We start from the raw sequence: 17,135 nt of genomic DNA on the forward strand, positions 1-17,135 counted from the left end.
GTCTGTGTACCCAGAACATGTCTGGTGCCTGATACCAGAAAAGGACATGGGATCCTCTGGAATTACAGACAATTGTGAGCTGCCATTGGGTCCTCTGGAAGGCAGCCAACGCTCTTAACACCAAGCTACCTTTCCAGCCTCCTATACGAAGTGTGCTGTGGTGATCAGTCTTAACACTATTCAAAGCGAGTTTCTGGGAGCTTGGGGCGAGGGTAACTGAGGTCAGAGTCACTCTGAGGAACAATGGGCAGAACTACTGGCTGGCGAGAAAAAACAAGTTTCAAGGGAGCTGAGACTTGCTTTGAATAAACAAGGCTAGCAGTCTTTTTTTTTCTTTAAAAGACTTACTTTTATTACTTTTAAGAGTGTGCCCTGGTGACTACACACACCCAGAGGTCAGAGGCAGTGGCTCTCCCTGCGTAGAGTACTGGGAGGCAGCTGTGGTGCTGGGAACTGAATGCACACAGGTCTCTAGGAGCTGCCTCTCTGGCCAAAGCACTAGAGTGACTTCTTTGTGAGACTCTCAGAAAATCCCAGTTTCTAATTGGGAAAGGAGTGGGTGAAAGTCAAGGTCAGATGCTCTCCAGCCTCAATCACAGGTGTTTTTGAAATATCTCTATCAAGTCAGACGTGAAGGCTCAAGCTTTTAATCCCAGCACTCAGGAGGCAAAGGCAGACACAGAAACAGGCAGATTTCTGTGAGTTCTAGGACAGCCTGATCTACATAAAAGTTTTAGGCCAGCTAGAGCGACACAGTGGGGCCCTGTTTTAAGAAACAAAAAGCACTTGGGAGGCAGAGGCAGGCAGATCTCCGAGTTCGAGGCCAGCCTGGTCTACAAGAGCTAGTTCCGGGACAGGCACCAAAGCTACAGAGAAACCCTGCCTCGAAAAACCAAAAAAAAAAAAAAGGAGGCTACAGACCGCTCAGCCCTCAACAGAACATCTGGACTGCACCCCTCCTCCCAAGGCTCAAGGGATCATTGCGGAAGGAGAAGCAAGACTGTAAAAGCCAGAATCGGTGAATGGATACAAAGAACCCTGTTCTCCAGCACAACAGGGAAGCCTCACACACGAACTCACAGCAACTGTGACGACATGGACAGTCCCTGTGCGAGCTCAAGCCAGACCAAACCCCAGCATGGAGAGGGGAGGCGGACGTGAAATTCCACTCCTGCCAGGCAAGAGGAGTAACTGGCAAGTTATACCTGCTGGGAGAGGGAGGAACCGTTCTAACAGTGTTACCCCTTGTAGGTCAGCCGTGACCCAGGGAAAGGCTACACACACACCCACGGCAGCACAGACTGGACTTGCTGTGGTCAGGGAGAGAAAGGTGGAGGATGGGGAAGGAGGTAGAACATGGGAGAAGCTGGGAGAGGGGCGAATATAACCAAACTCACTGTACAAGATTCTCAAAGAAACTATTTTTAAAAAACAGTTATCTCAAACCTCAGGAGGCAGAGGCAGGCGGATCTCTGTGAGACGAGGCCAGCCTGGTCTACTGAACAAGTTCCAGGACAGGCTTCAAAGCTACAGAGAGATCCTGACTAGAAAAACCAAAACCAAACAAAGACATCTCTATCAACCCTCTAAGGATCAGGGTCCGCTGCAGACGAGGAGGCAGAAGGAACAGAGAGCTGGAAGGTAAGGAGAGCTGTGAGACGCTGTCTTCCGGAAGTGAACTAACTCACAGCAGCTGTGGTGACCTCATCAACATTCCGTTCCTGGTGAGGAACTCAGGCCCCACCCTAGTGAAGAGTTACTGGGGGTTAGTAGATGTGAGGGGTTGGTACTATAGCTACTGCTAAGAACCCCATGCTCCGGGAAATAACCCTATATCCGCATTCAGGCAAGCAATCCTAATAAACTCTAAATGGAAAGTCAGCCACTCAGCAACTAAGAGCTCTCCTGAATACCGGAGTTCAGTTCCCAGCACCCACACTGGTGGCTCACAACCACCTGAGACACTGTATTCTAGACTTCACAGCCACTGTATCAACATACACACACCCATACCCATACACACACACACACACGTACACATAACTAAAAGTATTCTGTAAACTCAGTGGATCATAACACACATATATAGAGGTGCTTTAAAGAAGGAAGGGTTCAGAAATGCATTATGTAGATGTAAGAAATCGTCAGAGAATAGTTTTAATTAAAAAAAGACTCAGAGCTGGGCGGTGGTGGTGCACGCCTTTAATCCCAGCACTCGGGAGGCAGAGGCAGGCGGATCTCTGTGAGTTCGAGACCAGCCTGGTCTATAGAGCTAGTCCCAGGACAGGCTCCAAAGCCACAGAGAAACCCTGTCTCGAAAATTAAAAAAAAAAAAAAAAAAAAAAAGACTCAGAACTACTTCAAATTCAAGCAGCTCAGAGGCAGTGAACCGAATGATCCTCCAACTGTAAGATCTATGCACCGGATCAATGAAGAACAGTCGAGGAAGCAACTAGCAGATGGAGCCGGCAAGCTGGCGCTAACAGGGAATGCTTGCCAACTTCCTGGCTGTCCTGGTGGCAGTGATGCAGTGGCGGGTGTCCCTGTGCCGAGGGACAGCGTTTAAAGGAAAGGAGGTCGTGCGTGTCTGCGGTTCGCTCTCTCTGCTGTGTCCTTGCTTTGTCACCTCACAGTGTATTTTGTTTTGTTCTGGAGACAGGGTCTCATTACACACGAGCCGGCTTCAACCTGTGCTCTCGCTGCCCCTTCTCAGACGCTGGAACTGCGGGCATGTACCACGACCTCTGCCTTACAACTCACTGTTAACTAGCTCTGAGATGGAAACAACGAGGAATCTTGGTAGAAGATATATAGGTATTCTGTGTGATAGGAAAATGATTCATAATTTTAAATTTTCAACATAAAAACTTGAAAAGTCAATTGTTTAAAGGAAAAATAAAGTCAGTCACAGTGACACATAACTGTAACCCCAACACTTGGGGGAGGTGGAAGCAGAAGGAGCAATTGGGGACCGTCCAGCTTTGGCTGTATAGTGAGTCACCTGTGACGCTGTCTCAAAAAAGAACAGCCCTGACGTAATGCTGGAACTGCAGCACACGTGCAAGTAAAACACCTTGGAAACGGCTCCAAGTGCAGAATGAGGTTTAACCGACTGATACCACTAACAGCTTCCACACTGCAAAGAAAAGCGACGGAAAAACATGGACTTATGGCAGTCTGTCACAAACTACAGCTGAGCGCCATAATCCCTAAAGACGACACACACAGCTCAGCAGAACTAGAACACAGTACCTAGTGCTCAACCCTAAAGATGACACACACAGCTCAGCAGAACTAAAACACAGTACCTAGTGCTCAACCCTAAAGACGACACACACAGCTCAGCAGAACTAAAACACAGTACCTAGTGCTCAACCCTAAAGACACGAAACAAAGATCAACTAAAATACTGGGGAAGGAAGATAAGCAGAAAATCAAAGCCAAAAGACTCCAGGAGAGTGGGAATGGGAGAGAGGGGAGAGTAAAAGGGAAAGGGGAGGGGAGGGAAGGGAAGGGGAGGGGAGGGGAGGCAAGGGAGGGAAAGAGAGATCTGAAAGGAGGAAGTGTGATGAGGAAGAACAGAAAGGAGCCCAGCAGGCAAGCCAGTCAACCCAAACCTTTGGTCTAAACATAGCTACAAGGCAGAGTTTTTCTGTTAAGAAGGGAAACTGGAGTCGGGCGGTGGTGGCGCACGCCTTTAATCCCAGCACTCGGGAGGCAGAGGCAGGCGGATCTCTGTGAGTTCGAGGCCAGCCTGGTCTACAAGAGCTAGTTCCAGGACAGGAACCAAAAAAAAAAAAAAAAAAAAGGGGAAACTGGGATTGATCTCTACACCCACAAATAAAACAGAAAAGCAACACAACTCACATACACACATTAAATGTAAGTGGGAATTAAAAGACAACTAGCCCAGGCATTTAAGTCCCAAACTCAGGAAGTTTAGGCTGAAAGAGCTCTAGTTACAGCCAGCGCATCTGTATAATGAGAAGTTGGGAAAGAAGAAAAAGAGGTGGGGAAGAGGAGGGAGGGGAAGGCAAAGAAGAGGGGAAGGAGGAACAGAAGAAATTCAGTGGGAAACAGTTTGGTATTATCTCATAAAGCTGAATATGGCTAGCTATGGTGGGTCACAACTGTAATCCCCGTACTCCGGAGGCTGAGGCTGAACTGTTGGGAGTGGTTCAGGTCTGCCTGAAAGAAAAAAAAATGGGGCTAGAGAGATGGCTCAGTGGTTAAGAGCTTTGCCTGCTCTTCCAAAGGTCCGGAGTTCAATTCCCAGCAGCCACGTGTGCTCACAACCATCTGTAATGAGATTTGGTGCCCTCTTGGGGCCTGCAGGGATAAATTAATTAATTAATTAATTAATTAAAAAATAAATAAGAACGATGTGATAGTACACACCTTTGATCCCAACACCTGGGAGGCAGAAGCAAGCAGATCTCTGTGAGTTCGAGGTCAGCCTGGTCTACAGAGTGGGTTCCAGGACAGCCAGGGCTGTATAGAGAAACCTTGCCTCAAAAAAAGAAAAATAAAAATTAATTAGTTTAAATTCCTATTGGAGGTGGGGGATATAGCTCAGTTGGTAGAATATTTGCCTAGAAGCATGAGACCCTTGGTTCAATCCTTGAACACAGCAACAAACACTTGAGTCATGAAACAGGAAGGATACTCAAGGTCCTCGCTATAGCAAGGTTGAAGCCACCTGGGCTACACGGTACCTTGTCTCAGGATAACGCCACCAACGAAACCTTCAGTGGCATGAAGGAATATTCCCATGGATGGTGGTGATCTATTTCTCAGTAGGATTTTGGGGTCTGGTATAGTTTAGATGTTCAATCTCTCCCCCAATGGCCTGCGTGGTAAATGTTTGGTCCCCACCATGGTACTATTAGAAATGGACATTTAGAAGTGGGACTTGTCCAAAGGTCCTGAAGTCATGGGTGGGGTGACAACTTCTTTTGCCCGGCTTTAGAGCAGCAAGTGCTCTGGCACATAAGGCTCCTCCATGTGCCACCTCACACAGAACCAACACTACGGGGCAATAAAGCACAGAGCAGAGTTTGATATCGTTATAGAAAGCTAACAAGCTGCACAGCATGTGCACTTGTCAAACTTAATGAACAATGAAGACTGTGTACATTTCATTGTTTATAAACTGTCTCTCAAAAAAAAATTAAAATTGCAGGACCTATATTGACCCAGGGCACTGGAGGCAGAAGAATCCTTATAAATTCCAATTCTGAGCAGCCTGTTCTACATAGCAAGTTCAAGCCAATCAGGGATGCATAGTGAAACCCTACTTCAAAATAAATGAATGAACGGCCTGGGCAGTGGTGGTGCACTCGGGAGGCAGAGGCAGGCGGATTGCTGAGCTTGAGGCCAGCCTGGTCTACAGAGTGAGTTCCAGGACAGCCAGGGCTACAAAGAGAAACCCTGTCTCAAAAACTAAACAAACCAGCCAACCAAACAAGTAATAAATAAACAAACAAACAAATAAGGGTTAGAGAGCAGCCACAGGTTAAGAGCACTGGCTACTCTTCCAGAAGACCTGGGTTCAATTCCCAGAACCCAACTCAATTCACAACTGCCTGTAACTCAAGTTCCAGGGTATCTGACACCCTCACACAGACATATATGCAGGCAAAACACATAAAATTTAGCAAACTAATTTAAAAAGGAAAAAAAGAAAGAAAGAACAAGTTAGGTGTGGTGGTGCATGCCTTTAATCCCAGCACTTGGGAGGAAGGCAGATCTCTGAGTTCGAGGCCAGCCTGGTCTACAAAGCAAGTTCCAGGATAGTCAGGGCTATGCAGAGAAACCCTGTCTCGAAAACCCAAGAGTAAATAGAATAACACTGATGCTGACACACTCTGGAGTAAAGTGATGTCTGTGAAATCCTTTGAAATGGACCCCAAGAATCAGAAAAGTCAGTGACTGGGCAGGAAAACTGGGCTTGGGATAAAGGAATGCAGCCAAGGTCAGTGGTAGAATCTAGATAGTGGATACACATACGTGCACTACAGAGCCTAGGGCATTCCAGCACTTGACACGTGGAGTCAGGAGGGTTAAGAGTTCAAGGTCATTCTCACTTAAAGTTAGAGGACATCTCGTCTAGAGGTGATCCTGTCGTTCTACCACCACCATCCACCAAAAGAACAAACCAGGTGTGGTGGCACATGTCTTCAATCCCAGCACGTGGGAGGCAAAGGCCAGCCTGGTCTACAGTGAGTTCCAGGACACCAGGGACTACCTAGTGAGATACTGTCTCAAAAAACAAACAAAAACAAAAACCAAAGTCAAGTGTAATGCTATATTCTACAACCCCAGAACTTGGGAGGTAGAGGAAGGAGGCTCAGGGTTCAAGGCTAGCCTTAACTACACAGTGAACCTGAGACCAGCCTGAGTTGTGAGAGACTGTAACTCAACAGGATATGGAGTTGTAGAGACTGGTTCAACTTCTGTACCCACATGGTGCTCACAAGCATCTGGAACTCTGGTCCCAGGGGACTGGATGCCCTCTTCTAGTCTTTGTAAGCAACAGACACACGTGTGGTACCCAGATAAAGGCACAGGAAAAACAAGCACATAAAATTTAAAACTTTCAAGTAAGGGAAGAGCTAGGAATACGTAAACATGAGAACCTGAGTTTAAGTCACCATAAAAATCGAGGTGCAATTAAGTCCAAGAACACTGGAAGGCTGGAGAGACAGCTTAGCAGCTCCAGCACTGGCTGCTCTTGCATAATATGTGGGTTCACTTCCCAACACCCACAAGGCAGCTCACAACTGTCTGCAGCTCAAGTTCAGGGGACCCGTTGCCCTCTTCTGGCTTCAACGGGCACTGCATGCACACGGTGAGCAGACATTCCAGAAAAACACTCATACACATGAAATAAAAATAAATAAGTGTTAAAAAATAAAATAAATGCTTCCACGGTGGCTGGGTTGAAGAAGTGAAAGCAAATGAGCCACAGGCACCTTGGGGGTTTCAAGATAGAGACAGACAACATTGTGAGAGGAGTCTCAAAAAAGAAGCTGGCCAGGGTCTGACATCAGATGCCCACCAGCCAGGAGCTAGTGAGCTAACTAACAGCAGACACAACAGTCAGACCCAGGGCATATTCTGACATGTGAGCCTGCTAATCTAGGTCATCTCCTTTTTTCTTTAAATTTTCTTTATTTTTATAAGCCAGGGTAATTTGCTTGCATGTATGTCTGTGTACCACATTCCTGCCTGGTGCCCAAGGCTAGGAAGAGAACAATCAGATGCCCTGGAACTGGAGTTACAGATGGCTTCTGCCATGTAGATTGTAAGGAATTGAACCTGGGTCCTCTGGAAGAGCAGCCAGTGTTCTTTCTTTACCAATGGGTTATCTCCAGGCCCTCCCCCTTTTGAGACAGGGTCTCACTAGGTAACCCTGGCTGGCCTGGAACTCACTATGTAGACCAGGCTGGCCTCCAATCCCCAGAAGATATACCTGTCTCTGCCTTCAAGTATCAGGATTAAAGGTGTGCACCACCATGCCCAGCCCCTAGACCTCCTTGATAACATTCACTTCAAGTACACCAACAAAGAAGACTGAATACTGCAAGTCACAGAAGATACAGGGCTCACGTCACAATACACACAAAGTAGGTTAAAGATTTGTGGAAAAAACTTTCATGGAATTTTAAACTATAGGATGGACACAAACATTTTCATTTTTCTTTTTTCCTGACAATGTTACAAGTAATCAAGCACATGAAATGTGCTTTGCACCCAAATGCCACCACACATGATGTCCCGTGAGGCAGGCTGACCAGTTTGCTCACTTTCAGCTCCCACCTCCCGGGGTTACAGGATACGCCAACTTAAGCCCCAAACAAAAGCCAAAGTCCGGCTTCCTGCTGTGCTCACTGAAGAGGATTACTTTCAACGTATGCACTAATGCCTGAATCTTTACCCAAGCCAAAGAAAAACTGTTACCAATCAGGTACACTTGGGAGGAAAAAAATGTCACATTTTTGGCACCAGCACAGACCTAAGGGAAAAAAATTTCCTATTTGTACTAGAAAGAAGGACAAGAAAAAGACTGTGGCTCAGTGATAGAGACCCAGCCTTACATTCCTGAGGCACTGGGTTTTCAACCCTCAGCTCCAGAAACCAAAAACCAAACCTCTACTGGCTCTCTGGACAATCCAAGCACAAACCCTTTCACCTCTGCAGAGTGAGTGATGGAGAACTGCTGCTCAGCCAAGCACGCATATTTCGGAGTTCAAGACCAGTCAGGGCAGCTACACAGTGAGATCCTCTCTCATCAACTGAACAAAACGCTGTTTCTCTCAGACTGAGGGACAAGTGCAGCAGCAGCAAACAAACTGAAGGGATCCAGTCGTCCAATGACAGTGTGACTTATGCAGGTCATAGCTAGCCATTCCTCTAGAGACTCCTAAAGATAAAACCTGTTTCCCCTCAGAGTCATTCCCAAAATACTGAGTTTCCTTGGTCATAAAGAAGGAACTGCAGTCATCTATGATGGTTTGCCTACAATCCCAGCACTCAGAAGGCTAAAGATAGATCTACAAGTTCAAGACCAGTCTGGGTAACACAGAGTAAACTCTGGGGCAGCCAGGGCCAGAGTAAAATGCTGTCTCAAGTATTTCAAATAGATGTAACCTCTGATCTTGACAAAATCCGAGAGCTTGTCCAGAGCAGCCGTGCAGATTGGCTCCTCAGAAACCTTCCAGAAACACAGTCCTCCCAGTCACAAAGTGTCCTCTAGAGTAACCTCGAGACACCCTGCTAAGGGACTGAGGATAATGCCTTAGTGGGCAAAATGCCTGCTGCACAAGCACAGATCCCGCGAGTTCAGATCCCTGGCAACTCATGAAAAAATCAGGCATGGAGGCGCGCATCTGTAACCTAAGAGGTGGAGTCTGGAGTCAGGCAGATCACTGGCCAGCAGGCCGGCCTTAACTGAAACAGACAGCTTCAAGCTCACTGAGACCTTGCAAATGTGCAAGCGATAGAGGACAACAGTGTTCACCTCTCCCACCACATGAACAAGTACCAAGTACACCTCTTATTGAAACAGGCACACAATCTCTCTCTCTCTCTCTCTCTCTCTCTCTCTCTCTCTCTCTCTCACACACACACACACACACTCACACACACACACTAAACTGCGTGGTGGTGGCACACACCTTTAATCCCAGCACTCAGGGGGCAGTAGGCAGAGGCAAGCAGATTTCTGAGTTCAGGCCAGCCTGGTCTACAGAGCAAGTTCCAGGGCAGCCAGGGCTGTCACACAAAGAAACCATGTTTAAAAAAAGAAAAAAAAAAAAAAAACCAGGTGTTCACTCAGCAGCATAGCACTTGCCTAGTATGGTTAAAGTCCTAGGCTCAATACCCAGTACTGCCAAAAACAAAGTTAATTTAAAAAGGGGGAGGGGGGGCTGAGAGATGACTCAGTGGTTAAGAGCAATGGCTGCTCTTCAAGAGGTCGTGAGTTCAATTCCCATCAACCACATGGTGGCTCACAATCATCCATAAAGATCTGGTGCCCCCTTCTGGTATGCAGGTATACATGCAAGAGGAACCCTGTATACATAATAAATAAATGTGAAAAAATAAAAATGGCTTGCTTGATCAGCTGAAGCTTATTTTCTCCCAGCTCCAGGAGTTGGAGACTCAAGATCAAGGTGTAGGCAGAGGCGCTGCCCCTGGGCTTGTCCTGTGCTTGTAGATGGATGGTATCTTCGTCCTGGATCCCAGACTGTCCTAAATCTTCTCATAAAAACACCAATCAAATCAGGTACCCCATTTACATTTAAGCATCTCTTGCCAGGAACGGTGGGGCACGGCTGTAATTTCAGGTCTTTGGGAGGCTAAGGGAGAAATCTCCACAGCTTCCAGGCCTTCAAGGACAACAAAGTTCAAGGCAGCCTAAGCTAGAGATCCTGCCTCAAAAACAATTAACAAGAAACATTTAGCAGTCAGGAGGTGGTGGCGCACGCCTTTAATCCTAGCACTCGGGAGGCAGAGGCAGGTGGATCTCTGTGAGTTCGAGGCCACAAGAGCTAGTTCCACAGGCTCCAAAGCTACAGAGAAATCCTGTCTCGAAAAACCAAAAAGAAAAGAAGAAGAAACATTTAGGCACCTCTTTAAATACTTCTTCCTCCTTATACAGTCACCTCGAGAGATTGTGGGGAGGTTGAGCTAAAGGTGGGAGCAGAATTCAGCCTACACCTGTACAAGCAGGAATGAGAATAAATAATTAAAAAAAGGCTGCCTACTCATCAATCCTGTTTGAAGTCAGGCAAGGGGGTTGCCTTTGTACTTGAAGTTTTTATAACAGGAAGGCTCTCTGATCATTTGTATCAGAACTTCTCCCACTCGCCCTTGGCTCCGTTTCCTACCCAGAGGCTGCTCTGTGCAGCGTCTGTGCCTGCCACTGGTGGTGCTGACCAACACTCATGTAGTGGATAAATAGGCAGACTAGTACAGAACATCAGCTTGAGTGTACAGACCCGACGTCAAGCTCCTGTGGCCTAGTGAGCCTCGGCACAGTATGGTTATCTATCCCTTCCCTGCTTCTGACTTTGGCAGTAGCCCCAAGCCCCCACCTAGAACTTCCTGGTGCCGCCTTCCTAATACACTGCAGCACCTCTCATAGTCTCTGATTTGACATCCAGGTGGCCAACTTCCCAAAACTGCATGGTCTCACTATGGGAAGCATGGCACGGGCACTCCAGTAAATAAAGCCGACATAAATACTGGGCAGTAGCTAGGCGGGCAGTAGCTAGGCATGGTGCCATGCACAGCCACCACCCCAGCATCTGAGAGTGGTAGCGACAAGAGTCAACAGTTCAAGGTTATCCTCAGGTGCAGAGCAGATTCGGGCCAGACTAAATACAGGAGACTCTGTTCAAGAAAAAAAAAGACCTGGCATAGTGGTGCATGCCTTGAAGCCATCTGACAACCTGAGTTCAAACACCAGGACCCACGTGGTGGCATAGGGCCATCTTTTACATTTTATTTTTAGCTAGGTGGTGGTAAAGGCAGAGGCAAGCGAATCTCTGTGAGTTCAAGGTCAGCCTGGTCTACAGAGCGAGTTCCAGGACAGGCTCCAAAGCTATACAGAAAAACTGTCTCAAAAAACAAAAACAAGTATTTTGACTGGGTATGGTGGCCCCCCTCCTTTAATTCCAAAAGCAGGTAAATCTCTGAGTTTGAGGCCAGCCCGGTCTACAGAGTGAGTTCCAGGAGAGCCAGGGTTATGCAGAAGAGACACTGTCTCAAAAACAAACAAAACAAAAAGAAAAAATTTTATTCTGACTAGGCATGGCTCTACATACCTTTAATTCTAGGACTTGGGAGGCAGAGAAAGATGAATCTCTGTAAATTCAATGCTAGCCTGGGCTACGCCAGACAGGAGCATATGGTCAGATTCTCTCAAGGGGGAAAAAAAAATTATCAGTATGTGTGTGTGTGTGTGTCCACAGAGGCCAACTGAAGGCGTCACCGCCCCTGGAACTGGAGTTACAGGCACTTTCAAGTCACCCAAAGAGGGTCCTGGGACTCTTACTCCCTCCTGCAGGTTGTTCTTTGACCTCCATATACCAATTAGTGGACACACACAACTAAGTAAGGGCTGGAGTTGGCTCAGCCATTGAGTTCCATTCCCAGCACCTCCAGGGGAACTCACAACTGTAACTCCAGATTAAGAGGGTCCAATGCCCTCTTCTGACTTCCTTGGGCACAGGTACACACACATGCAGTGTACATTAGGCAAAAACACACACAATAATAAACCTAAAAAACTAAAAACAGTAATTTAAAAAAGTAATTACTAGCCAGGTATTACATGCCTGAAATCCCAACACCTACGTAGAGGGGGACTGTCACAGATTTGAAGCCAGTAAGTTTCAGAATGACAAGTCTACACAGCCAGACCCTGCTTCAAGAAGAGGATCAAAGAGTAGAGTTCTGGCATGCACAAAGTCGTGGGACGGATCCCCGACACCGCATGAATGGGATAAGGAAGTTCTAAACCCATCTGGAACATGAGGCCATCTCCAAAACCAAACCAAAGAGAGAGAGAGAGAGACAGAGACAGAGAGAGAGACAGAGAGAGACAGAGAGAGTTAGTTACAGGGTCAAGGAAATAGCTTAGTTAGCGGAGGACCTGCTTGGCATGCACAAAGGAGTGCGGGTCCTATCTGACACTCCATAAATCCAGACATGGTGGTGTGTGCCTGTAGTTCCAATACCGAGGAGGTAAAGGCAGGAGGATCAGAAGTTGAATGGGTTAAAGTCATTCTGAGCTTCAAAATGAGTTTCAGTCCAGCCTATGGGCTAATAAGAGCCTGTTTTGAAAAGGTGGAAAAACAGAATATAGCTTAATTGATAGTGATTAACTGTTTATCCCACACAAAGCCCTGGATCTAATCCCCAAGTAACACTTAAAATCCCAGTCCTCAGAAGTGAAGACAGAAATATAGGAGTTCAAGATCATCATGCAATGGTGGTACACACCTTTAATCTTAGCACTCAGGAGGCAGGCAGATCTGAGTTCAAGGCTAGCCGGTCTACAGGGTGAGTTCCAAGATAGCCAGGGCTATATGACAGGGAAACCCTAAAAACCAAAAGAAGTGGTATGGGGTTTACATTCATCACGACAGAATAGTACTATAATATACATATCTGAGACTATTCCGTAAATAATGTAAATAAGAGCCTTACTCAAGGCTGGGGAAATGGCTCAGGAGATAAACACACTTACTGCTACTGCACAGACTCCAGTTAACTCCCAGCACCCTGTCTGCTGGCTCAGAACTGCTTCTAAGTCCAGTTCCAGAGGGTACCTGCATACATGTGAGCCTACCCAGATAAGCACACATATACAAAACTAAAGGGGCTGGAGAGATAGACCTGGGTTCAACTCCCAACACCCACATAGCAGCTCACAGCTGTATCTTCTGTTACATGGGGTCTGACACCCTCACACACAAAGGCACACAAAGCACCAATGTACATAAAATAAAATCATTAAAAACTTTTTTTTTTTCCGAGACAGGGTTTCTCTGCGGCTTTTTTGGAGCCTGTCCTGGAACTAGCTCTCTAGCTCTTGTAGACCAGGCTGGTCTCGAACTCACAGAGATCCTCCTGCCTCTGCCTCCCAAGTGCTGGGATTAAAGGCGTGCGCCACCACCACCCGGCTAAAAACTTTAACTAAAAGTAAACTTTACTATAAAAACAAGAGTCTCAATACCAAATCCAAATCAGGTACTTTGAGAAAAGTCCCAGCCACTGCAGACGTTCCTTCACAGGGCCCACAGTTTAAGCAGTCAGTTTCTCTGGAGCACTCAATCCTCTGGATTGGTGGGACAGATCCAGCTCTACCAGCTAGCGTTAAAGCTCTCTAGCTTTTCTGGAATTTCCATTACTATGGGCTCGTGGGACAGAGCAGAGATTCAGCAGACTGCTTGAACCATATCCTGCTAGCACCATACTTCTGTGCGCTACAGCAGCTTGAAGAAGGGCAGACTACACCTGGACCACTTCCGTGACATCTACTTGGTCTTCTGAATCACTAGCAGGTCACTGATGTCTGTCTGAAGAACAGGCCAGAGTAAAATGAACCTCAATCATTGCTTGATGACATCAAAACAAGTTAAGTATCTGAGACCTAGGAAAGGCCTGACAGTCCCGTTTTGGTTGTTTTGAGACAAGTTCTTATATCCCGGGTTGGCCAAAGATGTGCTTGAACTTTTGAGCCTCCTACCTCCCCATCCCAAGTGCCAGGATTACAAAGCACCATCACGCCTCTTTATGAAGCACTGGGATCCAAACCAGGGCTGCAGGTCTGGCTGGCAAGCACTCTACCAATTCAGCTATATCTTCAGGCCCCATTCATGTTTTCATAGGCTCAAATCTGTACCTTACTGAAGGGGCAAACTACATGTCCAAACTGTAAGAAAATTTATTAAGACTGAACTTTGTAGCGGAACAGTGGTGGTACACACTTTTAATCCTAGCACTCAGCAGAGGCAAGTGAATCTCTGAGCTCAAAGCCAGCCTGGTCTACAGAGTTCCAGGACAGCCAAGCCTACACAAAGAAACCATCTGGGGTGGGGAGTGGGAGGTGGAGGGGGATGTAAATTTAAAACAAGTTATCTCTGGTTAACTGATCATTATGAGAAACAAACTCCTAAACTGGAGGAGATATCACATATTAAAAAGCACACAAGGAAGCCAGGTGCAGTGGCCCTCGCCTGTAACTCAAGAGGTTGGCTCCCTGTGAGTGTGAGGCTAGCCTGGTCTGGTCCAGATAGCAAGTTCCAGGATAGCCAGGGATACATAGTAGAGAAACCCTGTCTCCAAACAAACAAACAAACAAAAACAAAAACAAAAAAAAAAAAGCACAAGAGGAAGGTTCTGCCAGCTTCCAATCAGAAGACCTGGTAAACTGTGTTAAGTCATGGCCTACATAGAAATCCATGTCCCAAAGGCTGTCTCTCTTGCTTACAGGGGACAAATTAAAGTGGCAGAAAGCATACAACTGCTAGTGTAGGCCCTGACACAACTCATTACTCCTTAATAGACAATAAGATTAACCAGACTGTCTATACCCATAGTTCTTTTCACTACCCACAACTCTTAACATCTTCTTACTACTGATCCAAAGCTCAGGGAAGTCCTAATGCATCTCTCTGCTCCTCAGCTTTCCGTCCAAACTGGTACCATACACAAAACAGCAAAAGTCAGCCAGCCAATTTGTCCAGACAAGAATGTGGGCCAGGTGTCCTATGGGCACGTAAGCGTGTGGTGCAAATACAGTAGGTGACTAGTCCCCAGGGTTCTAGGCTACTGGCAGTGCAAAGATAAGCTGGCACCAATTTTAGCACATCCACACTTAAGCCAGGTCCTTCCTAAACAGCACCCCTCTTTCCTAGCTAAATCCTTTTACACTACTCAGCTCCCCCTTTTTCTGTAGAGCACTTGTAGACTGAATCACCCTATTGGGCTCTTTCCCAGCCTTAAGCTTTAAGCTATCTTCAGAGGGAGCAAACTGATAGGGCATCCGAACGGCAAGTGCACGTTTCTGTCTTAAAACAATAAGACAGTGGGGGCAGCGCAACTGGCCTGGACTCCCTGAAGGCCACCTGGCTACACTCCATTCCAAAGAAGACTTTCTAATAAATGGGGCACCTCCTAAAACAAGGTGATGAGTAGTGCGGCCAATTAAAGAAAGAGCTAGGACTTCAAAGTCTGTTTTAAACTTGTCCAGAAAGTACACACATTAACCAAAATGAAAATGACAGGCAAAACATTAAGATTGCAAAGCATTTATTTGAAAGAGATACATTTTATCAAACCCCACTTTCCACTTTAATGGCAGTTCATCCCCACATGGTCTTCTCAGGCTCCTTAAAACGTTCTTTATCAACTACTCAAGCCTGTAATTAAAGCCACATTTTAAAACTACATAAACGAAGGAGTCTCTTGAACCATGTCCTAAATCTTACTGCCAAACATAACGTCACTAAAATCACTCAATGGTATTAAGTACGAGCGACAGTAGATGAGCAAACCGGCCGAGAAGCTGAGCCCATCTCTGCTTTTACTGGACATCCAAAAACAAAGCCAAGTGGGCAGTAAAAAGCCTCGCCGGTCACCGTACAATCCTGGCCACCTCCTGGCCCCTCACTGGGCCCACTTCCTCTGCGGCCCCAGCCCGTCGCGCGGAGAAGGCGGGCCCCCTGGCTGGCCGTCTGAGTCGGCCCCGGGCGAGCAGCTAAAGGGACCCCCACCCCCGGAAAGGCGCGGCACTTCCTCCGCGAGCCGCAGGCCCACCTGACCACGGTCCCAGCCCGCTCCGCCGCCCGCCCTCCCGGAGGGACCCCCCACCTCACGCCCCGGTCCCGCAGCAGGACGCGCCGGTGAGCGCTCACCTTCTTGCCCTTCTTGCCCTCCTCCTCCATGTCGCCGCATGCGGCCCCCGCGGCCCGCCCCGGGAGCCCCACCGCCAGCGGCCGCTACATGCTCACTCTGGGCCCGCCACCCCCGCGCTCACCGCGCCGCCCGCCCGCCCGCAGTCTCCGCCCCGGCCGCGCCCCACCCGCACTTCCGGACCTGGGGAGCCGGCCCACCGCAGAGACCCCGCCCCCTCTTGCCCCGCCCACAGCCTCGGCGCGCCCGCACTTCCGGCCCGAGGGAGGCGCGAGGCCCGTGGAGGGCGCCGTCCGGCCCGACGAAGACGACTCCCCTGAGTGCTCCCGGAGAGGCCCAGGGTCACAGCCTCGTCGGAGCCGGGGAAGCACGCCTGCCTTCCCTCCGCCCCGTCCCGTCCCCTCTGGAAGGGCGTCCCCCTCCACTCCAGCTCGCCCGAACCCTTCACGGCCGCGAGAGCACGCGCGGGAGTGGCTCCAACTTTTCAATTCTGCCGCCATCTTTAGAGAGGCCGACTTCCCAGCCTGCCTCGCGGCCGGGGGGCGGGCCTCGAGCCCCTGGGAAGGGGCAGGGCCATTCTTCAGCCCTGGTTCTGGGCGCGCTGCCACTTGCGTTTTCTTATTACTGTGAGCCACAAGGAAACCCTTTTCTAGTAACTTTCTGTTCTGGCTGGGTGTGGCGACACACTCCTGTGTAATCCTAGCCCTTGACTGCTAGAGACTGGAAGATGAGGAGTTCAAGGTCATCCGTAGCTACAAGAGACTTAGAAGAAAAAAACTGAATCCAGAAATGTACAGTGACTGCCAACAGCAGCCTCCTAGGTAGTGTGTGCAACCTGTTGTCTGCGTGGGTCGTCCTAAGGGGCCTTGAAGATAGTACTCTAATGGATACTAATGTTTCCGAGCTTATGTTATTTCCGGTCTAGGCTCCAGCCACGCACATATGCAGGGTGCATTTGGGAAGCTGGAAAGTGTAATGAGGCCACGGTACCCACTGGCCGGGTTATCGTGTCCATTTTCAATAAGGAGGTGTGGTTGGGGCTTATACAGGACCAGCTCTAAGAAGGGAGGATTCACTTTAAAGCCTAATGAAAATGAATTTAAAGACACGGTAGCTGAGCGGCAGCTCAAGGGTTATGGCTGTGGACCCCCTGGAAAGTTACGGACTCTATGGTCCACCCAACCCATTATGTTCACTAATCTCAC

The 17,135-nt window shown here is 48.0% G+C and overlaps 1 protein-coding gene and 1 pseudogene across 2 annotated transcripts in view; one reads left to right on the forward strand and one right to left on the reverse strand.

Annotated features, from left to right (window-relative positions):
- Nucleotides 1–16,060, reverse strand: part of Ccm2 (CCM2 scaffold protein) — a 56,773-nt gene extending 40,713 nt beyond the window's left edge. The window contains exon 1 of one of the 2 annotated variants that reach the window (XM_057771955.1): nt 15,933–16,060. In XM_057771955.1, the coding sequence (XP_057627938.1) occupies nt 15,933–15,962 (30 nt within the window). In that variant the 5' untranslated portion in view covers nt 15,963–16,060. The remainder of the gene's footprint in view (nt 1–15,932) is intronic. The other variant, XM_057771958.1, reaches the window with a different exon arrangement.
- Nucleotides 16,061–16,707: 647 nt separating this feature from the next.
- Nucleotides 16,708–16,808, forward strand: LOC130876633 (small nucleolar RNA SNORA70; annotated as a pseudogene).
- The last annotated feature ends 327 nt before the right edge of the window (nt 16,809–17,135 follow it).

Source organism: Chionomys nivalis, chromosome 6 (genome assembly GCF_950005125.1).
Source record: "Chionomys nivalis chromosome 6, mChiNiv1.1, whole genome shotgun sequence".
Classification (NCBI taxonomy): domain Eukaryota; kingdom Metazoa; phylum Chordata; class Mammalia; order Rodentia; family Cricetidae; genus Chionomys; species Chionomys nivalis.